General features: G+C 29.6%; 1 protein-coding gene and 1 non-coding gene across 3 annotated transcripts in view; both read right to left on the reverse strand.

The window, feature by feature from the left end:
* LOC107449891 (LIM/homeobox protein Lhx1) overlaps window positions 1-24,383 on the reverse strand; it is a 218,201-nt gene that overhangs the window by 12,128 nt on the left and 181,690 nt on the right. Inside the window, exon 5 of one of the 2 annotated variants that reach the window (XM_016065562.4) lies at window positions 23,274-23,321. The exons of the other annotated variant lie outside the window; for it this stretch is intronic. Within the exon in view, the coding sequence (XP_015921048.1) occupies window positions 23,274-23,321 (48 nt within the window). The remainder of the gene's footprint in view (window positions 1-23,273; window positions 23,322-24,383) is intronic. 2 annotated transcript variants of the gene reach the window in all.
* Window positions 6,870-6,943, reverse strand: TRNAN-GUU (transfer RNA asparagine (anticodon GUU)). Its single transcript has one exon. It is a non-coding gene; the product is annotated as a tRNA-Asn (tRNA).

The following is a 24,383-nucleotide window of genomic DNA, read 5'->3' on the forward strand; positions in this document are numbered from 1 at the left end:
AAAAAAATCTGTTTGTTTAAATGTAAAATAATTATATACATAAGATTTTGGTTTGACACAAGATATAAAATCTTACCATTATTTTCACTTAAAAAAAAAAAAAAAAAAAAAAAAAAAGAAAAAAAAAAATAGCAATATCAATTTTGAGATTTACATAGCAACTTTAAAATTGCTTATGCAGATCATACATAAAGTTCATACTTTAACGCAATGTTTGGTTAATGTTTTGTTTGCTATAGTGTCGCTTAAATGTCACTTCAAAGATTTATCATATTTGCAATTTTGAATTATGTCTTTAATTACACGCTTTTGTAAACCGATTATGCAAAGATTTATTTTCGATCAGACTTCATACTAAGCAAGAGTGGTACTTCAAGAACGCCATGCATTTTCTCATTTTTGCATTGTCCTTTGAAAGTCTTAAAAGTACAGAGCAGTGTTAGTTTCGATTTATCTTCTAAGACTTGCTCAGGAAATTCTGAAGTTAAAAGTGATCTAGACGCATAAAATTTCCCTTTTCATCTACACTCCCACTTAAAAGTTTTACCAATCATTAATTCCAAGCGTACTTTTTAATAGAACACACAGATTCCGAACACTGTCTCTTAACTTAATCATAAAATGCTTCTCTAAGCGGGATTAGGCTTATTTTAAAATTAAGTTTGAAGCGCAAATGAATTGTTGCATATACAAACAATAAGCCGGCCTCTTAACAAGAAAATAGATTCGTCAATTTGTTTTGAAAACATCTATTAGCTCCTTTCGAATTATATTGTTTCGAAATTCTGCTTTCGCGGGATTCATTATTAATGGTTTTCTTTCCATACCAATATTTCAAACCGCCGATTGTTTCTTGTTGTCTTCCCACATAAAACTCCCGAATACTAGATGAGATTATAAATACTCCTTAACAGCGCCAAAGACTCACTAAACGGAACTTAAACTACACAATTATCTGCTTTTGAAAAATCACCCTCAACGTTTTCCATCTTTTAAAAGTACGAAATGATAAATTTCTCCGCCCCCCACCCCCCTTTCATCCTAGACCCATGCAAATATAATGGGCAACCCCGTTCGCTCCCCCCCATCCAAAAGTTGTACAACCACAACTATGTCCGACTCTTTTCTGTAGATTCGCCATCTGCGCTCGTCGAGGTGCATTCCCACCAACTTTAAAACCAAAGATTCTCTCCATTTCGTTCCCCCGAACGCGTTTTTGATGAAGTTAATTTTGGTGCAAAAGTTTTCTCTCTCTCTCTGGTTTGCTAATGGTTCGATTACTGTAATGAGGAATTCTTTCAATTTGCCTTAAATGAACTGAAGGAGTGGATCTGGAAAGGGAAGGTCCCCGAAAAGGAGATTTAAATGGATTTTATCCCGCCGAAGAGCTAGTGTTCTGCTCTTAAATCTTAATGGGTGATCATTTCTTCAAAGTGTGATGTGGTGTCTTGCTAAGATAAAAATCTCGGAAAGAATTTTGTCCTCCAATAAATCACCGAGTTTATATTCCATCAAATGTCGTGAAAGTTTCGATGTCTTGCAGGAGGATGTCTCTAGTTCTCTTCGAACCACCGTATTAATTTTAAAAACGTAAATATAGTTAAAAAATAAATAAAATCTTCAAGATAGTTAGTTTCTTAATTTGAATTATAAGTGTGATGTGGTGTCTTGCCAAGATAAAAATCTCGGAAAGAATTTTGTCCTCCAATAAATCACCGAGTTTACATTCCATCAAATGTCGTGAAAGTTTCGACGTCTAGTAGAAGGATGTCTCTAGTTTTCTTCGAACCACCTGTATTAATTTTAAAGACGTAAATATAGTTAAAAAATAAATAAAATCTTCAAGATAGTTAGTTTCTTAATTTGAATTATAAGTGTGATGTGGTGTCTTGCCAAGATAGAAATCTCGGAAAGAATTTTGTCCTCCAATAAATCACCGAGTTTACATTCCATCAAATGTCGTGAAAGTTTCGACGTCTAGTAGAAGGATGTCTCTAGTTTTCTTCGAACCACCGTATTAGTTTTAAAGACGTAAATATAGTTAAAAAATAAATAAAATCTTCAAGATAGTTAGTATCTTAATTTGAATTATAAGTGTGTTGTGGTGTCTTGCCAAGATAAAAATCTCGGAAAGAATTTTGTCCTCCAATTAATCACCGAGTTTATATTCCATCAAATGTCCTGATGTCTAGCAGAAGGATGTCTCAAGTTTTCCTTGAACCACCATATTAGTTTTAAAGACGTAAATATAGTTAAAAAATAAATAAAATCTTCAAGATAGTTCGCTTCTTAATTTGAATTATGTAGCTGAATCTTGTAGTCGCAATCCAAACTATTCGCTATCATTAGTTTTCTTAGAAAATTCATGAACAAAGAGTGTTTTTTTTTATTTATTTACAATTCCAGCCAGGATCGATAGTTTCTTATGCGTCAACCACTTTATTGTATTTTTACAATGCACAATTTTCATCACTTTTTACAATTCTATATCTAAAGCTGGACACATAGTTGCTATAAGCGTATTACTATTCTAGTTCTTGAGCAGGTGCACGCTGCTCGAAGACCCAGAAACTCACAAAAAAATTAAACTTTATTGTTCCCACAAAGTGTTAAACATATAAAACTCTATTGATCACTATAATAAGAATTTTTTTTCCTTCCTTTTTTTGCATCTGATCAGTCGTTATTATTTTTTGGTTTGAAGGGAATTAAACATTGATGACGATACATATTAAAAAAAATTATTTTACTTAACGAAAATGGGAATTCAATTTCTAAACATAACAAAATTATCCATGAAATAAAACAATCAATAATATTTGTTGAGAATAATGCATATTCAAAGAGTAAATGCATTCAAGTTTCCATGAAACATATTTAGAAACTAATATCTACTTTGCATGAACATTTTTATAAAATGCATATTCTTGGTAAACGTGTTCGGCAAATAACAACTTTGTTTGACGGGAACTATCCCCAACTTGTATTATTTTTCAATTTAATTTAAAATTGTTCATAATTTTTTGTACAATACATTCATTATAGTTATCAGTTTAAATATAAATATTACAATTTCGAAAAGAAAATCATCAATGAAATCGGTTTAAAATCGAGCGAGTTAAAATTTTATAGCTACGAGAACAAAAAAAAAAAGTTAAAATTTGCACCAAAATTTCTGTTTTGTATGATTGTGATTCTGTTTTGCCATAAACTTTATAAATGCTAAAAAAATGCAAACTGTGTAGAAACTTTTTATTACGGATTTCATTTTATAAATTGCATACAATTGCCATTCATATCGCAATAAAGTTTTCTATACTTTTTAAATTCAATTTATACAGTTCATGAAAATAATATTGATTGATATTATCAGGTAAATTCACAACTAAAATAAATGTTTACAATTATACAAAATTTAAGGATTATGGCCTTAAAAGGCCATATTCCTTAAATTACCTCACTACCTTTTTAATTCTGTTACCTACTTAAGTTGATCTCATCATATAATAAAGCTCCATATTGGAAAGGATTAAAAAAAATTTCTTAATTTATTCGAATTGAGTTGACTACTCATCTAAGTGGGTCATTAGTACATTACTCCTTAAGCGGACAACCTAACCAATAAATAATTCAGATGATCTTCTTTTAGGACTAAAAATAGAATTCGTGTTATTTAAGTAAAACTTATGAACCTCAGTCATTTCTAAGGTTAGAATCAGATGCACAAAAAATACGAAGTTGAGAGTATTTATAAATTGTAAATATTTATGAGGTTATAATATTACTAATACCAAGTGAGTCTAAAATTAACCCACCCCCCTTTAGAAAATTAATAAAAAGAAATTGACTGCGACAGAAACGTCTACACAGAGAACTAATTTTCTTAAGTTTTAAAATTAGTAAGAAAATTCGTCAAAAGATGATATTACTAACTTTAAGAAGATATAAAGTAACGTTTTTAAAATACTTTTTTTATTTCCAGTGATGGAGTTTGAAAAATAAATTAACAGTACACATGCACATTTTTCAGTTGAAAAGGTTTGACACGCAGAAAAGGATATTATTTAATAGTTTTTAAGTTAGCAACACCCTCTATTGTTTAAAATCGTAGTTAATGCTTAATCTTGGTATGGAATAAATACTTGTTAATTGGACAGAAGGCAGCAAACTATTTTTTTTCCTATCTTCTTCCGTTTTTCTCTTTAAAATCTTATTTCCCTTTTTAGATTGTCTGTAAATTAGTCACTAATCGATACGAAGCTGAGAAAAAAAAACATTCACAGCGCGTCGCTGATCACTTGCAATCGTAATACCAACATTTTAAAATTGAAAAAATTAAAAAAATTGAATCAGAATGAAAGATTGTCCATCTCAACTGTAAATTTACTCTGAGCAATGTTAGATAAATATCTTCATTACCCAGCCCAGGGAACTTCGTCGTAGAGCTTGCGTTAAATTTATTTATTAATTTCATCTCGAGTAGATTTTAATCTGCCTGCTTTTTACAGGAAAAAATGTAATGAGGCAGATCCGAGACTAAATGAATTTTTTACGCAGCTCTTGAAGAAAAATTTGTAACACTTTACATTTGTGCAGGCGGTGTGAAAAAAATATTTGAAAATGAAAAAGATGTAAGAAAAACTCCCACTCTTTCATAATAGCATTTTATACCAATTTTTCTTCATATATTCGAGAGCATTTCTTTAAGCTTCCCAATATTTACTTATGAGTTAAAATTTTTTTTCACATTTCTTAATTTACCTGCTATGTATTTACGTGTTTATTAAGGGGAATTTTTTTTTTCCCTCTCTGCACCCGAAATTTCGGGGCAAAGATTCAAGGTTTGAAAAGAAGCTATAATATTCTTTCACTGGCGATGTATTAAGAAAAAATTAAAAGGGAAAAAAAAAAAAGGGTGAAAGATATATCCACAACCATTCTTTATTTAATCAAGGGTTTTTCTTCGTCAGCTTTGAATGAAGAGCATCAACACTTTAGTAATTTCCATGTAAATTACGTCGGTTATGGAAGCATCAGCGCATGAAATTACACCTGGTCTACGAAAAAAAAAAAGTGATCTTCGTATAAAACGTGGAAAAAATAATGCACGTAAATAAGTGTGAAGTAATAACGAATACGAACGAAAACCAAATTAAATCTTTTAGAGTAAACGTTAATGCACAGGAGGAGGTGGGGATGGTGGAGAGAAGCATTTTCTTTAGTTCTCCTAATCACAAAGTTTGAAAAAGTGAATCATAAATAGTATTAATTTTTCAGAGATGTGCACTCTGCTAACTGGAGTATTTCTTTTGGGGATTTTTTGTGTTCGTTTCTTTCCCTTTCTAGGGATTTCTCCTTTTCTATAATTTACTTCAGGTGTAAATCACATCCTATTTGAAGAAAAAGAAGAAGAAAAAAAGTTATGTAATCAAGGGATCCCTCATTAATTAGAAAAGAAGCAAGAAAAGATATGAGTTTCTTCCAAAAATGTGTGGTCTCAGTGTTTACGGTGATATATCTCTTTTAGAAGAAGGCCGAAACTTTTTATCATTTCGGTCTCTATCTCAAAGCGATTCGAGCAAATGTAATGCTCAAAATAATTTGATGAATCTAAAACAAGATTTGTTTTTGGCCATGCTTTATAACTTCTTTTTTTTTAGGGTTTAATTAGTTTTTCTGTCTTAGCTATGCAATTGTGTTTCTATAAATGCAAATATTTATAAGCTGAAATTATAAAAATGATATTTGATTATTATAATGAGGGAGGAAGAAAAGTTGTTAAAAATATTGCTAAAAAAAGTTATTTTTTCTCAGATTATATTTCAAATTAGTCCTAGAAACTTATTTTAATGTATCCATGTGCTCTATTTTTTTTCAAGGCATATTATTCTTTAATTTGAAATGGTGAATTATTTGAAAATTCGATGCTTTTAAGGAATGCCAGAAGTCTTTGATACGGGAAGTCCAACTAAGATTCAAAGCTATCACGTCCGATTTTACAAAAGGAAAAAAAAAATAATTAAATAAAAAGCAGCACCACTAAAACATATAATACGGCTACATAAAATACTGTGATTGCTAAATTTATTTCAGCTAAGCTAAGTATTGTCTACTAAAGATAATTTTAGCTGATTTACCCTTTGACACAGAATTTTTATTATGTATATTTTTCATACTTTTTGTAGGGTTTCATTGTGTTGTAGGGTTGTAATTTATAAGGGAAAATATTATATTTAGCATTTTAATAATTTATGGTTATGAAATACAATACGAAATACCAGTGAATTTTTCTGCGTCAAAGGTAAAAATCTTCCAAACAATAATTTTCAAATGTGCATTCGTTTGTATTTATTCTTTAGATCAATGAAAAACAGTTATTCTTCATCAAAATTTTTTAAATTTTCAAAAAGCAATTATTGATAAATTTTTGAATAAGAATTAAATTTTTTTTCAGGCTACTTTTCTTGGATTTTGTCAAAATATAATCCCGATAATCTAACAGATATTTTTAGTAGCTATTAAACTGCTTCTTAAAATTAACAAATAAAAAAATATATTTTTGCTTGAAATTGGAGCTCTTAAAAATGTATATAAATGGGACAGTCTCCCATCGACGACAAAAAGATAAACTAAAGTAAATTGTATGTACTTTAAAAGAAAATGATTACTTCTTGTTTGTTTCACGAACAGAAAGGTGATTATTTCTTATTTATCACCCCTAATGAATGCTTCAAACTACAATTATACTGAAATATCAGTTTAATTAAATCATAAGTTAAATTAAAATTGTCACGCTTTTTGTTTAATACTCATTTTACTTCATGACAGTCGTTGAACAGCTCACTCATTTTTGGGTTAAAATAAAAGTTCGCCCCCGGGTGGGCTCGAACCACCAACCTTTCGGTTAACAGCCGAACGCGCTAACCAATTGCGCCACGGAGGCTCAACGGCACGGAGCTACTCATTGTCATTGCTATGAATTATTTGAATTTCATAACAGTATAATTATGAGAGAAAAGTAGGGCTTAAGATATGCCATCGTGATATGCCACATTCCAGTTGAAACACGAAAGCGTATACAGTCAACCCCGCTTAATGGAATACCATTGGTTCCAGCCAAATCTATGCTATTAAGCGGGTTATTCGATTAAAAGGGGAATGCAATATTCAATCTTAAATTCTGAATTTTCAAGAAATTCTACATTTTAATGGTTTAGTATAGCGGTTTGATTAAATAAACTCACTTATATGATCAATAAATAATTATAATTAAAACTTTCTTCCTTAGTATCATAAAAAAATGTAATTTGAAGTTACATAAAAATAAATCAATGTTAGTAAAAAGTATCATGTAGGAACTAAAATATTATTTAAACCTATCCGAAAAATTCTACAATTGAAGACTTTTTTTATACCGGTTTAATTTTTCAATTTATCAAGATTAGATATTCCCTTCTTGTTTCTACAAAAATTTTCACAACTTGTGCGTATTCCTTTCAAACACGTGCAGAATTTTTTTTCTTCTAATCTTTGCAACTTGAGAAATTCCTAATTAATGCGCTATTTTAGTTGGGGATTTCTTTGAAATTTATTGTTTCTAAGATTCATTGTTTTTTTTTCGATAAATTTAAATCATTCTTTTTCGCGCTCAACTTGCAACCAACTCAAAATTATTCACTGGATTAAGCCGTTATTCCACTTAAGAAAAAGACACTCTTTACACTATTGTATAAGGTTTTTAAAACTTTTTCTTATCAAAGCTAATAGTGCATCAAGAGGGGACCACAAGTCTTGGCCTAAAAACAAATCACTCTATCCCTTTTTTACATACTAAATGATGTGTGAGTAAAGTAAGTCAAAGAGGGGTAAAACCCCTTCCGTTTACTTCAATGTATAACTGGCAGCAAGATTTGATTAATTTTTCAACTTCATCCCAAGCACCTACTATAATAAGAAGTCCCTATTGAAATGACCACCTATTGTAACCATATCTTAACTGAAAAAGATAAATTCTATATTAGCTGGTGAAATATTTCTCTAAAATTGACAATTTTTTTTTCATTTCAGTACCACTTCTTTATGCAATTAAGCGGGGGCAAAAAACAACAAATAACCGTTTAAACGGGGAAGTTCAACATTAGTTTAATGTAAAATGATTTGGTTCCATTAGATTGCATTCGTATAAGCGGGTTATTCGATTATCCGAGGGACGATTAAGTGGGGACGACTGTACTGCCATACAGATGAAAAATCAATGTAAGCGACAAAAAATAAATAAATAAATAAAAAAAAATAAAAATTGAGATTTTTATATATTTGACATCTTTATATATTAAGCTAGATATATTGCAAAGAGAAATTAATAAATTTTGCATTATTAGTTTTTTAAAATGCTTCGCCCAGATGGAGGAACAGCCCTCGCGTTTCAGCGTTCTCTCAATTTTGATTATGAAATTATAAATAAAAATTTTATAATAACTTTAGTAAATTTTCTTAAAATTATAAAGTTTAATTGTAGTCTTGAGCCGTGATTGCTCAGGGGACAGAGCGTTCGCTTTCCAATGAAGTGAACCGGGTTCGAATCCCAACGATGGCTGGACGATGCGAATTCTGAATCCGGTTTGCACCGATCACGGTGCTGATGCAAAATATCCTCAGTGGTAGACGGACCATGGGTTAGAGTTCTCTCGCCGTTAGGCTAACCGTGGGTGGTTTTTCACGCATTTAGTAAAGCATACGAAACTGAAATGTAAATTTACCCGAATGAATGGTTTTTATGCCATGCTCTACGGTATAATGGTAAAAAAAAATTACCAAATTTTATCATATATTATAAAACTCTACTAAAATCATTTCCAAAGCACTTTGCAAAAAAAAAAAACCGAGCTTTTTAGCTTTCCCATAGAGCCTGAAATACCATATATTTTGCCATATTCTGTAGTTTTGACCCTATTTTTTCCCTCAGTGCTGTAATCATATAAACAGGCAGGCACGTATACAAAATTGCTGACCTGATTTGCTCTAAGTTTTCATTTATCTAACAGCAAAAATATCGTGTTAAAAATTATGAAATTTTTTCTTGAAACAATAAGGCAAGCATAATTTTACAATACATATTTAATGTTTCGAGACCCTTTTAATTTTCATACACTGGTTCGAATCATTTTAATTTGGTACTAATGATTCTTTTCTATTTTAATATAAAAAGAATAAACGGCACGAAAATCCTATAAAAAAAGTTATGTTCGAACAAAAAACTTAACGATATTCGCCTATCAAAACAGTATCGAGAATTTACAATGCAACTTTGTAATGTAAGATGTCAATAAAAGCTACGATTCAAATCAAACAGTCGAACATTCCTGGAGTGCAGTGAGAAGAAAAAAGGCTAAATTTCATGTTGGAGTACATTAGGGCTCTGCTGGGGGTAAAGATACCCCACTGAGGGTACTCTAGAGATACCTTTCTCCATAGATTTACGATCTGTGTTTTATATGGCAAAGGGGATAAGTAGGGGGTCGGGGAGGAAAAGGGTTCTTTTGATTTATGAGACAGTTGGGGAAGCTGCAGAATTTGGAGGGCGTGTTTATGATACCACATGAGACAAACGCTAGCAATAAACAAGTCTTTTTAACGCTACCGCTCCGTTTAGGTTTTTATATTTTTCCTTCTACGATTTCATGATTTAGTTTGAATGGTCCTGAGTTTTTAAAAAGGGCTTCTCTTTTATTAGAGAAGGTTAAAAGCGTGTAACACGCAAGTTGAAATTGATCGTGTGTGGCAGATAAGGGAAATAGAGGGTTTTTAAAATTTAGATTTTGCTCTCTTTGCCTTTTATCAGTTGCTGCTGGAGGGAAAAAAAATGGCGAGTCTTAAATCTGCTGTTAAACAAGTACAAATTCTTCCTGAATAGAGACGTGAGTGATTTAATTTCGTAGACAAGCAAGTATTTAAGGGGAAAAAAATGATTCGTGTTTTTATTTCTATTAAGATGGAATTAACAGCCATGTTATTGAACACTGTCTTATAGAACGATTTGGTAAATACTGAAGGAGAAAAAAGAAAAAAAAAATTTGACTCGTTTGAAAAAGATTGTTTGAGTCAACATTCACATTCACTCAAGTCTTAATAAGTTGTCAAATCGAACCATGTTTCAGTTAAAATTGAGTCACTTAAAAAAAAAGGGGGGGGGGGATTATTTATCTAGATTTTAAGCGTTTATTATGGAATTAAATGATCTCATGTGTTTATGATGAATGTTGTTATTTGTACAGAAGTGTTTTGAAAGAATTGCTAATAATTATTATGAATTGAAGATCTAGATTCCGTTCATAATAATTTAAAACTAATTGATTGGACATGTGATATTTTCAAATGCAAAACATTTAAACCAGCAACTGATAAATCTGAAGGGATGTTTTAACACAAAATAGGGGTGTAAACAGAAACCAGACTCGGCATTCAGTTTTATTGTTGTAATTTCTCTAGCACACCCAAAGATTTCAAACAATTAGGCACGCTTCTTTGAATGCATAACAGCTGTTTGATAGTTGGAAAAAAAATGTCCCCCTCCTAAAAAAAAGTGTTAAAAATCGCATTCTTCGGATAGGCTATTACTAATCAAAATAACTGATTAATTTTATCTAATAAAGACGAATGTATTTAATTAAGAGTAGCTATATAATAAAATAAAGAAACAAAATTATCGTATTCCTTCTATCTATGTCGTATCTAGTCTCGTCTAATGAAGAATTTGTACCTTACGTGAATTTTTCTTTTCAATTCGAGTTGCATATGGAATTTGAGTTTTATGTAAATTTTTAAAAAAAGTAATAAAACTCATACAGAATATCTCATTTAATACTGGATATAGGCCAGGTACTTTTGTATTAAACTTTGACATTTTATGGATCAGTAATCTATATACAAATAAGCTTAAAAGAAAGATTACTTATGAGAAGAATTTTGATATTTTTTATTTTTTTGAATTCTATACATTTTCAATGAAATAAAATGCTTGTAAAGCTCTTTTCTAAAAATGAATTAATATTGTTTCACACTTATAACTTAGCTTAAAAATAAGCTCTTATGGTGGCAATTATTTATTTTTTTTCAATTTTTCACATCCAAGCAGAGGGTGTAGAGAATCTGACCGATCGACCCATCAAAAATCCTTCCCTACTTGTGAGAGATTGTGGGAGGAGTAGGGAACAAAAATGTTTTTGTTCCCAACAAAACACCCGACAGTGACCGATGATCGGCGAGGGGCTATCGCTGACCGTCTGTCGGCTTCTCTTTCTAGCCCTGAGGGTGAATTGACCGGATCCCTTTCAAACCCCCAACCCCTCCTCTCACAGGGACTCCCCCACCAGTTTTTTTTATTTATTGTGTTTTGATACTCATTTTCTCTCTTGATGAGGGAGTGATAAAGAATGCGGATGCAATAAAAGTAGTTAATTTTTTGAAATCCTCCCACTTAACATTTAGATATTATGAAACAACCGTCTTTTGATTTATGTAATGTTATTGTTTTTGTTGCAAAATTGTTTATGCCTTAACTAGGGGGTAATTTTATTAATGGAGTTGTTTTGGATGCGCAAAATTTTGACAAACCTACAATATTTATCGCATGCGATAACAAGTAAGTTGAATTGCTTTTAATTTGTTATGAACATAGTAATTCTTGAATTCTTGTGCATAGGGCAGAAAAAAAATATAGGAGGCCCTTTTTGATTAATACTAAATACTATTTTATATATATATATATATATATATATATATATATATATATATATATATATATATATATATATATATATATATATATATATATATATATATATATATATATATATATATATATATATATATATATATATATATATATATATATATATATATATATATATATATATATATATATATATATATATATATATATATATATATATATATATATATATATATATATATATATATATATATATATATATATATATATATATATATATATATATATATATATATATATATATATATATATATATATATATATATATATATATATATATATATATATATATATATATATATATATACAGGGGTCTGTCTAGACATTTTGTGAAGGGTCAGTCTTTTTAAAATTGTTTAAAGAATTACTCGTAATTTGTGAATATAAAATAAACGTTAAGTCACATTCTTTCAACCAGGGTCCTGCTTTTGTGAATTTGTGCAAATAGGGTTCTGTTATTGCAGAAAATTTTTTCAAGGAGTTTTTAAATTGTAACGTGATACAAGATTATGCTCATACACTGTAAAATTATAATACCATTAGAAATATGTGAATATATTGAAATAAATGCATCGATATATCACATGATCTCTGCCCAACTTTCGAAGAAGAAATATTTTTCACAAATTGCAAAGGTATAAGACATGAACTAAGATTTTTAAATAAAAAAAGAAGAAGAATTAATGTAAGCAGAAATAAAGAATTGTCCTTTCTGTTCAGAATCGGGAAAATTCCCTTTTATAAAGAAAAAAAAAAGGGGGGGGGGGGAGAGAATTGAGCAAAAATACTTCTCAAGAAACACCTATGTAAATTTAGTCTTATATTTATCTAATATTTATTGTATGCAATGTGAATTTCCATTTGTGAAATAGTTTCTAAAAGATTTTATTAAGTAATGCATTTAATTAATAAAAAAAATCCAGAAAAAACTTTTTTTTTAAAGAAAAGTAAAACAAAAGGCGAAAAAGCAAAACAAAAAACGCAATATGATAATGGAAATAATATAAATGTGATATTTAAAGTAATTATAAACTAGATTTTAAAAAAATATAACAATATTAGATTTAATGATGCAAGCGAAAAAAGAAAAAAGACCCTACATGAACAAAAATAAATCAATAAAAAAACTATCAATTTAAATGCAATTCTATTAGAAATTACACATCAAGACACATTTACAATAAGAACAAAATGAAATTGCTTTCAATAAAGTGTGCAAAAAAAATCATTTACCGGAATTATAACCATAAGTCCTAAAACACCATTTACAGTTGATAAAAAATACTCGTGAAGAAATAACGGTTCCATATTGAGCAAGATGGGATAATGATAGAGGGGTGATAAAGAAGTGGTGATTTAGATCTTTAAAAGCGTTAAATTGTTCAGTTTTTCTCGTACCCGACATCGCCATTATTGTATCTGTTATTTTTTTTCTCTTTGCAACCAGCAATCATCTCGTTTCAGATGAAAATGTAAAGGAAAAAAAAAGTAACGGGTAAAGAAGCTTATGGTAAGTATTTTCTGATTCGAAAAGAGGTATTTTTCTCTTTATAGAGTGATTTAATTTTTCAACGAGAGGGGAGAATCTTTTTCAGCATCTTTCGTGTGAGTTACAGCTTAAAGTCGTTTTAAATAGTTGTATCGCACTGTTCTTAGATATCTTAATTAGGCTAAAACTATGCAAGATTTGAATAATTGAAGAGCTCTGCAGAAGGATATTTGTATTAAATGGTGACTTTTGTAATTCAAAATTTCAGAATAGATGAGAACATAAAAAGCTGTTTATCAAGCGCAATTTTTTTTAGAAAACTGTAAAAGCTTAGTAGAACAAAATTAATGGTCTATATTGATAGCCGATCATAACATGCTTCAAAAACATAAATTTTGAGTGCATTTAAGACATCATTAAACGTGTTTTTATACTAAAGTCTTCAATTTACGAATCTAAGAAGTCTACAGTGTTTCTACTTTGTTTAGGGGAAAATCTTTCTGTAAGTGACCAACGTGTGAAGAGTGTTTATGATTTGTTGACAAAAAAAAAGTAACAATGTTATTAAAATTGGAAAAATATGAAACTTTCAATTAAATTGGATGAACGAAAGAGACGGAAAAAATGTAAATGGTTTCAAAAGTCGAGAGTTTTTACCCCAGAAATATTCTCAAAAAATATTCTACTCTAAATTTTATAAAATGAATAAAACTTAAGTTTTGTTTTATGGACATTACGTATTTTATTTGAATTTAATTCTGAAATAAGATTACTTCAAAAAGGGTCAAAGTTAATAATAATTACAAAAAAAAGGTGGGGTACTGCAACTTTTTTACGTAAGTAGGAAGGAGGTTTGTGATTTTCGCGTTTTTCCTGACAAAAAGGATTATCTAAAATTGCAAAAAATCTACTTATGCATTGTTTGAACAGCCTGTTAGACAAATTTTTGCTTAGCAAATATGAAAAAAATTTGATGTAGACAGTGAAAATCAAATTTCAATAAACAAACTTTAAACTTTAATTACTTAGCAAACAGAAGAAATTCCTAAAAAAATAAATGATTTGTCAAAATTTCTACTACGCACTACAGAGTGCTTCCTTTTTAAGAAACGCATGCGATTGTTTTAAAATTCAAATTATTAAACTAGATTATTTAATTTATTTCAAATTAAATGTATAGTTAATTTAACTGAATAATTTATACAATTTTATGTGATGCATATAAAAATAATATACCTTTCCTTTCAATATACTAGGATCGTGAAAGGTACAAATAATATCACAAAATTGTTCCTTCTGGTATGATTTAATTACAAGCGGTAGAATTGTGAATCATGACCTCCTCTCTGATTAAAAAAAGAAGAAGAAAAAAAAACTTTTATTAATAAACAGCTACCCAAAAGATTTAATATATTTTCGATAAAAATATTTCTCTAGAAAAACTTTTCTACGTTCACTGAAAAAAAAAAAGAGAGATCCTTTTCAAATTCATACAAACCTGAAGATAGATTACTTAATGTTGTTCTATACTGGAAGGTACATTTTCTTATCCTTTTAAGCACATTTAAAAGTACCTCCTCCCCTATTGCGAGCAACTGTATATTCTCGTTTTTTTTTATCTCCTTTTTTATAACAAATTTGAAGTCTCTGATTCAAAATATCGGAGATTCTGTACCTGTTTCGTTTTTTCGGGTGAAGCAATTGAAACGTAAATGGTATTCGGAAAATACCTTCCTGCTTGTAAAATTTCTGCGAGAGAAGGGGGGGGGGTCATTCATTTATTTTCCATCCCCACCTCTTTTACCTTGCTTAAAAATCCCCTTCTTTCAAACCTCTTCATCGTGAAAGGTTTCAGAACAATTTTTGTTTACTTATGTTTTTTTTTATCCTTCTTCTTTTAAGCATTCACTTTTTTATTTCAAATAAAAATATTTTGCACTTGCTTTTATGTGTCTTCTTTAAAAGATATGTAAAAGCAAATACAAATATTTGCAATTCGTTTTCTTCAACATTCAACTTCGGGGTACGAAAATGGAGATGTTTTTTTATTATGCATTTATTTAAATTTTCTTTTATTGGTATTAGGAAGTAAATAAGGATAAGATATAGTAGTTACAAATGAAAGATTACGCACGCTTATTGATTTAATGTTCAAACTAATAGTGAAATACTTTTAAGAAACTGAAAGAGTTCTTAGGTCTAGTACGTAAATATGAAAGTTGCTTGTCCGAGATTCAGAATGATGAAAGCATGAGAAGCACTCTTTTTGTGCTATTTTTTCCACGTTAAAAAAAAATTGTTTTCCTAAAAAATTTTGTTAAGATGAAATAATAGAACTACAGATGATACGAAAGTATCTAAACTAATTCAAAAATATGGCCTCACACTCACACATCATTGCGATCTATTTCAGGCAACCCTTAATGAAAAAGTATTCAAATTATAGAAATTTTGTTCGATGTCATTAAACAGTTTAGTTTTCAAATCGGTTAATCAGAAACAAAAGAAACGTAAAAACTAAAATACGGTGCTAGAAACTGTTGTAGTGTTTAAGAGCAATATATTTTAAATTTGAACCATATTACATTTCTTAAACTTAATGTCACTTATGCTGTAATTTAACTTGAATGAAAACACTGTACAATTTAACTCCTTATAAATAAAGGACCCAGTAAAATGTCACTGTGATATGACTCAAGGCACTGTATATGTCAAGGTATATATATATATATATATATATATATATATATATATATATATATATATATATATATATATATATATATATATATATATATATATATATATATATATATATATATATATATATATATATATATATATATATATATATATATATATATATATATATATACCTTGAAAAGATGGGATACATTTGACCTAACCGCCATCATGAATAACTATTGCAAACTCACATCAGTTCTAAAAATAGCATATTATCCGGAAAAAAAAATTATTTTATGTGACGACAGAGCCTTCAAAGAGCAGCCTTATTAAGATATAAAAATTGGCAAAAATTTTTTGTTTTGTTTTTTGTTTAGTTAAATCATTCGAAAAGTTTTTTTCCTTTTCTCAAACAACCAATTGATAGAGCATAAATTTACTTGTTTATTTTACACAGAAGTATCTCCAATGCTTTCGTAATAAATTTTGTGGAGAATTACTTATTATTCAGTTGAGAAATTTCCTAATTCAGATATTATTCTCAACTAATTTCATCAAAATACATGCTGATTCGAACTATTAACCGTATAACATGAGGGGGGATAGCAGGCTTCAATAGCGATTGCTCATTTTCACACACTATAACATGACCGCGACATGGAACGGTGCATACGGTCCGCAATTGCTATTAATGTACCACTGATAAGAGGTCTGTGGTGAGGAGGGATACCAGTACAACCCTCTTCTGGTTCATTAGCCACTATACTGTGCTGTCCGGGAGTCGGCACTTCCGGCGATCACGTGCCCAACGCGAGTTTCTTGTCACGCAGAACAGCCACAACCCAGGGAATCCCCTACCCTGCCAACATTGATAAGGGGAGCTTCTCCGTATTATCAGTATCAAAATTTCAAGGTCAAATTGTTTTTAAATTACATTTGGAAGATCGTTAATACACTCAATTTTATTGCATTTTAATATTTTATGCAAGCAGTGTAAAATTTTGCTGTGTGCTGAAAAATGATACCTTTCAGAGTTCTTGCAATTTCAATGCGGGACTAAGTTAGACCAGCGGTTCCCAAAAGATGTTCCTCAGGAACCATAGGGTTCAGTATGAAGGTGACAGGGGTTCCGAAGTTAGGACTTCAATTAATCAATTATGGTTTCTTTAAAATCGTTATTATATTTATATATTTCGTCAGTAATCACTTATTTCTTTAATATTTTAGTTATTTTTATGAAATTATTTAAGTAAAAGAAAGATACAGAAAAAAAGCAATATATTGAATAAATAAGGAAAAGGATGTGCATTTATGAAAAACAAAACTGCATTAATAATTTCCCTTAAATTGTTTCTTCAATCAAAAATATAACTAAATTCAACAATAAAGAAATATATTTCTCTGATAGCTATTCTCAACTTTTACAGCATTTCCTTTTCGTTTTTTTTTTTTTTTATACCAAACCAATATTCAGCTTATTTTATTTATTTTCAGCTTATGCATACAACAGAACCAAATTCTGTTTATTCAAAAACCTAGACTAAAGGCCGTTCTGGATCTATGAATGAAACTGTTTGTCAGTTGGTTCAAGTTACCAGCATCCGACATAATAGATTCGAATAATCTATTTTTCAGAGTACTTTCACCACTTACCTTAAGTAGTTTATCTAAATTCGACAGTATTTTTTAAAAATTTCTATTTAGCATTTATTTATTGTATTAATTTCCTTAAAAATGTTTGTCTAATCAACTTAAAATGTTTATTTATATCATAAAAAAGTTTAAAACTACCAATTACGTCCAGGACATTAATTTTGTGAAATTCGCTCAAAAAAACGATATTTTTTTCCTTTTTTTCGAATTAGGAATCAGGAAAATAATTTTCATTTTTTTTCATACAATGATTTAAATTAAAATTATTAATGTGCTCCAAATTTTCAAAATTTTGGTCCAATAATTTTAGGAAGGGTTGAACTTTTTTTGTATAAACCATTACGAAACAAATATACACAATGCACATATGCAAGGCCCCAGTTTCTGTGTCTTAAATTCAAAGCATAGTTTTAGTTTTAATATGTAACTAAAACTTTACTAGCTTGCCAGAAATACTAGCTTGCTAGAAAGAAAATTGTTTTTATTAAACAGACAAAAAATTATTAATTAAAAAAAAAAAAAAGAAAAAGATCGCCGATTTAGCGATATTTTTACCTGGCGATATTTTTTAAAATCAAGGAATATTTTTTTATTTGTTATTGAATGTTTTTATGAGACCAAAAGTCTTTATGGATTAAAAAAATTACATCATAAACGTTTTTCCTTTCCCCCTCTTCAAAACTGTGCATTGGAGCTAGAGATGGACTACATTTAACCTAAAAGTCATGAAAAACTGTTTAATACCAACAGTATAAAAAATTATCATTCATTGAAAAGCGAACTCATAAGACGAGGGAGCTCTCGATGAACGCCTTAAAAATATTTTAAAATCTGATATGAAACATTGAAAGAATAGGTAAAGAGGGAGAACACATTATTGATTGATAAATATGGAATATTTTTTATTTTACTGTTAAAGTGTTCTATTCAATTTGGCTTCAAATCGGACACGAACTTTAGCAATCACTCAACACAGATAACGAGTACTTCAGAAATAAAATTCGTAGACAGCCCCCATTCACGAATTGATGTTATAATAAAAGGCTCACGCAACAAAATTCCCATCTTAATGAATACAGATTTTCCCAAAAGATTCAACAATTCCTAACATTTTTCATTTTACCTGTTAATACTACACACTATATCTCATTCCTTTCCCTTATTAACCCCGGATATCACTTAAGAGCAAAGGTGAAAGAAAAAAAAAAAACATAACTTAAGTAATAAAAATGCTGGGTTAAGATTTAATATTTCTTTACCTAAATTCGAAAATACGTGTCTTTAATAAATCAGTCAAGGAAAAATGTGTTTGTTCAATCCAAATTTTTTTTTTTTGCGACCACAACATTTATCACACGGAATCTCGGAAAATTTTAAACATTTAAAACACGAAGGCCGTTCTCACGCCTTTAAATTTAAATAAGCATATGCAAGTAAGTAACCCAGAATCATAATTACATTGTTAACAACTTCATTTGCAAAAATTTTTTTTGCATACTTAATAATCGCATTTATCCTATTTGTTTCATTGTCTCAATCTTTTCTTTACATTGTTACTTTGAAATAACGTTGTAACTCATTTGTATCTAAGCAAATGAAATTAATCACGCCGAATTATGCAAAAGTGTGATATCTCTGCATGTCGCACGCCCACGCACGGGATGGGTTGTAATTAAGCCAAACCTACACTTGTATTCGTTCTTGGTCATTTTCATGGGTGATATTTCAGAGGGATTTTCATATGCAGATTATTTAGATTGTTTGCGAGGATGGTTCGTCAGGAATATTTTGTAATGTCTTAAAACTAATTAGAAAAAAAAGAATAATTATTTAATATTCAAATTATTTAGACCGTGAGAAAACAGATATACAAAAAGATTCGTTGTTAGGAGATTATAATTATTTTTTTGTAAGACTTCGGTCTTTCCATAGAAATATATCCGATATTTTTTTTTTTTTTTTTTTGCAACAGTTTGTTTTAGTTCAAAGGGGGAGGTAATGGATTTAAACGCTGCACAATTCGTGACCAACGGCCTAATTGAGGAAATGTGGTCAGCATTCCTCCTAGACCTCTTATACTTCCCAAGCAAGTTAGTACCCATCTATTTAAAATTGGGTGAGCTTCAAGTTACCACTGGAGATCGAACCCCTGTTCCTTGCAATGACAGGAGAGGAAAAAAAGCAATGCGATATTTAAAAACATACTGTAATTTTTATCTTATAATTAAAAATGGAAATATTATAATATATTTTTATTATTGTTAATTGATATTAAAGTCTTCTGGTAAAATTCTATACTTTTAGAAATATCAGAGAGCGTTAATCCAGATAATTACCACAAATCAGTAGTGAAAAGTATTATCACTAGTAGTGTAGTATTATCATGCAAATTAATCCGGGGAGATCGAACCGCTGTTCCTGATGACAGGAGAGGAAGAAAAAAAAAGCAATGCGATATTTAAAAGCATACTGTAATTTTTATCTTATAAGTAAAAATGGAAGTATTATAATACATTTTTATTATTATTAATTTATCTTAAAGTCTTCTAGTAAAATTCTATGCTTTTAGAAATATCAGAGAGCGTTAATCCATATAATTACCACAAATCAGTAGTAAAAAGTATTATCACTAGTAGTGTAGTATTATCATGCAAATTAATCCTTTTTTGAATTTGATTATTCTATACAATGTTTCATCTTGAACTGAAACATGGTTTAATTTAACAATTTGTTTAAGAGTGCAGCGCGCTTTCACGACATATGGGTACAAGGTACCGATGATATACGGTAAAAATTTAAAACTTTTTATTCGAGATATTAGTTTTATCTATTTTTTTTCCTCCAAGGAATTCCAGCACAAAATTAATGAAGCTTTTCCACTCGGAGTTTTTGCTGGAATTTTCTTTACAGTATTTTAGTGTAAAAGCGGATGAAAAACAAACAAACCTATTTGAAGGAAAATTTAACTATTGCGTCTTTTTTTCAGCAGATGTCAAACGTCTTTAAGCGATAGTCAAAATAAACAAAAACATTTATATTATTCACGCAATTCTATCGTAACTCACGCACTTGGAGCTTGCAAACTAAATTATATTTCAGTTTTAAAAAAAATAATGCAAAAATGTTTTTACGCTTAAAATGTCTTTGCAACAAATGTGAATAAATAGTTTCAATCATATTTCTGTATAATTAAATCATTTAATTGGGTAATTGTACTTCAAGAAGATCACAATATTCACACACGTGACCGATGATGTCAGCTTCAGCTGATCGTTTATAAGCTAAATGGTGTGTTCAATTAAGATAAGTTTCTTCACATCAGTCAAAATGTTTATTGACGCAAAGTTGATTAAATACAGCACGGTATCGCACTTCAAATTTGTTGAAATATAATTCTTTCACGTCTACGTCTGTTACTTAACTTATATTTATTATTTGTTTATGTATTTTATTGTAAGCGTGATATATATTAGTCTTGTTTACCTGACAACTTCGATGCATAATTAGTTTGTTTATGTTCTACATGGCTTCATGCCTGTCTTTGTGCTAAGTAAGGAATATGTAATGAAAGAATCGAAATTCTTTAGAAAGAATCTTTGTGTAAGAATATAGAATGTGTCACTTAAGAGAATTGATGATCGGAAAGCTTGGCTAACTCGAAATAGTATGGAAAGAACAGTTGCAAGCGTAAACAAATGCCACGTTTCAACAACCAATCAGGATCGATATACCCACACTACGTCACTTGCAGGCATTCCATTATAATGTCATATTGTGACATTTGCTAATTTTAAAATAACATTTTATAAGTTAGCAAAGAAAAATAAAATAATTTGAAAGTAGTGTTTTAAGAAGCAGCATAACTCCACTAGTCTGTCAAATATACTGGCATCGACTGCAAATCTAGCAATCCAGACTATTTTTTATCATCTCTATGATCACACTCTCTGGTCACGTATTCGAAATGCTGCACGAATTCTGAAATACTTCTGCACAAATCTTGATAGTAAGTATTTCTTAGAGATATACTGATATGAGTTTACCCTCATAAAATTTAAAATCGTGCATTCTTTAGGGAATTCGTAATACTACTGTGAATTCCAAACTCTTTTACTAAGTTTTATAGGTTAAGTTTACTATTTATTCTTGATATGAAAATCACAGATCTGGTTAGTTTTTGAAATATCTTCTTTTAAATGTACAGAACGTGCTACTGTTTTTCCGTTTTGATTTGTTAAATAACTTTTTTAAAATTTAAGTTGAAGATAAGTTTTGTCTTGAAAATTACTTTGATGTTGTTATTTTAAGGAATGAAAATTTGGGAAAATAAAGTGGGAAAAAAATATATTAAATCTAGTTTTGTTAGCAAACAGAAATGTGTAAGTTTGTTCCAAAATCACCACTCTATATATGTAACCAATTATTTGACCGAAAAGAAGTTAAAAACCATAAAAACGCATGAATGGTTGGAAGTTAATATTAAAGGGGAAAAAAAAATGGTTCAAAATCTGGCGAATAATTTCCGTGGTTTATCACAGTATTATAACCAAGATAAAAACTGGTTCAATTGTAGGAGGTATCTGGTACTTTATCCGATAATAAAACTAATTTTACGTATTTCACTTTAAATATTTTATTTTATGTATTCTTTTCTAGGTCATTGCAAGTGAGGGGTCGCTTAAATATTATGTAAACATACTTTTGGTAAATTTGGAATCATCGTTGTCAGCAAAAATTAGCAAATCTCTACCTCCTTCTATGCTTGCAAAAGAAAGTCGTAATAACTCCCTTGTTTTTTGTTTTGATGTTGACCTTACTGATGTAATCAAATTTTTGGATCAAATTTAGATAAGAGTTGTTTATTTTATAAAATTTTGAGTATAATATTCTTTAGGAATCTTTTGTCTTTTCCTTCCGTGATCAAAACTTTTGAGCTCTCACTTTTCCCTTTCTTTCAATTTAACTTTAATTTCTAACTTAAAATTTCTCAAATTAGATCGCATTTTAAAAATATTTTGTCGATAATCGACAATCGATAATCATAAATCGATAATCATTCGTTGGTTTTAGCATTTTCTTTTTTCCTCCTCAAACGTTAATTTGAGATTCTTATTGTGATTTTTTTTTAAAATTCATACTCGTCAAATACTAGAAAAATATTTGTTAAAGACGGTAATTATGGAAGTCTTTTTGTAAGAAATAAAAAACATTGTAGGGTCGGGATAGTCTGGTCGGTAAGGCGCTGGGCCCATGTCCGAGAGTTCGGGGGCTCAAACCCAGCCGGCCGAAGACTCCCCGTGTAGTGAAGTGGCTGATGCACGTTAAATCTGTCGAGTCGCAAAAGTCCTCCATGTTCCCGTAACAAATCAATACCTCTAGGGGTACTGGATTGGAGATCGATCGTTCTCTGATTCCGGTCAGAATTACGATCTGTGGATGAATGGAATGGATGTATGAATGGGTCCGCCCTATAAACGAGTGTGACGTATGGGTGTGGCAGAATTCTTGGTCATCTGGTGCCATTGGAAAACAAGAACAATCGCACCTCCTTTGCCTAAACAGGTATACCTCAACAACAAAAAGCATTGTAAATGAAAAGAAAAAAAAAGAAAACAATTAATAACATGAATTTTAAAAACAAAATTTTTAACATACAGGGTGAATGAGAATTTTCTTTCCAACCTGGACGCGCAACAATAACACCTAGAATAAATGAAATAGTTATATTCTGTTGCTTGTCTTTGCTACACATGAAGTTTTCAACACAATAAATATAACAGCATACAAGTTTTTCGGATGATGCAGTTTTTTGTCGCTTCTTTTTTTACGTCATTACGCTTTAAAGAGAAAACATTCAGCAGAATAAAATGGCATGTTAAATAGAAATTAATCAGGCGCAATTATTCGAGAATAATGATCAATGATTTATTATACAATCTGTTAGCCGCGCGTGAAGTAAAAATTTTGAAAATATTCCCACAATTTTAAATTAGTGATTTTAATTTTCGATATGATTCTACGAGAGAAAAGACTTATTACAAAATAATTGAACATCAGAAAGCTCATTGAGTTTTAGGTGTTTAAGAAATAAGCATGAAATTGCTTTATTATAGACTTAAAACAAATTTGCCGTATGAAAAAAACAACGTTGCCGATGTATGTGACTATAGTTAGCCATCTTATTAATATTAGATGTTCCAGTCCCTCAAAATCGCGATTTTGTTCTCTTTTTTAATTTATTCTGAACTTTGGCCAGAAAGTGCAAAAAAATTAGTTTTTCTAAATAAATTGAATAATTACTTAGTGGATAGCGTAATATCACAAGTTTATGGTATTTCTGAATAAAAATATGCAGTATCGCGCATTAATGTGATTTAACATGTTATGTTATGCTTTAAATAAAACAACAAGCTTCCCCCCCCCTTTTACAAAACAGTATTGTTAGACTACAAGATAATTATCCCCAATGCTAGATGCACAGAACAAAAAAATTTTCTGAATGTATTTATTGATGTACTATACATACTTGTAGAAGTGAATAAATATGTTAAGTACTGGTTCTCCGTTTTTAAAACTTAAAACAATGATTGTAATTAATCTTTTTAAACTAAAATCAAAATCCAAAAAAAAAAAAAAAAAAAAACAGTCTACATAGGTAATTGAATTTTATAAGAGCATGACTATTCTAATGTGATAAATCTCTATCATATTGCATTTCACTTTTAACAAAGTGATGATAAGTAGTTAAAAATATTTGCATATGTT

The sequence above is a fragment of the Parasteatoda tepidariorum genome, chromosome 10 (genome assembly GCF_982258835.1).
Source record: "Parasteatoda tepidariorum strain Cologne lab strain chromosome 10, Ptep-v5.0, whole genome shotgun sequence".
NCBI lineage: Eukaryota > Metazoa > Arthropoda > Arachnida > Araneae > Theridiidae > Parasteatoda > Parasteatoda tepidariorum.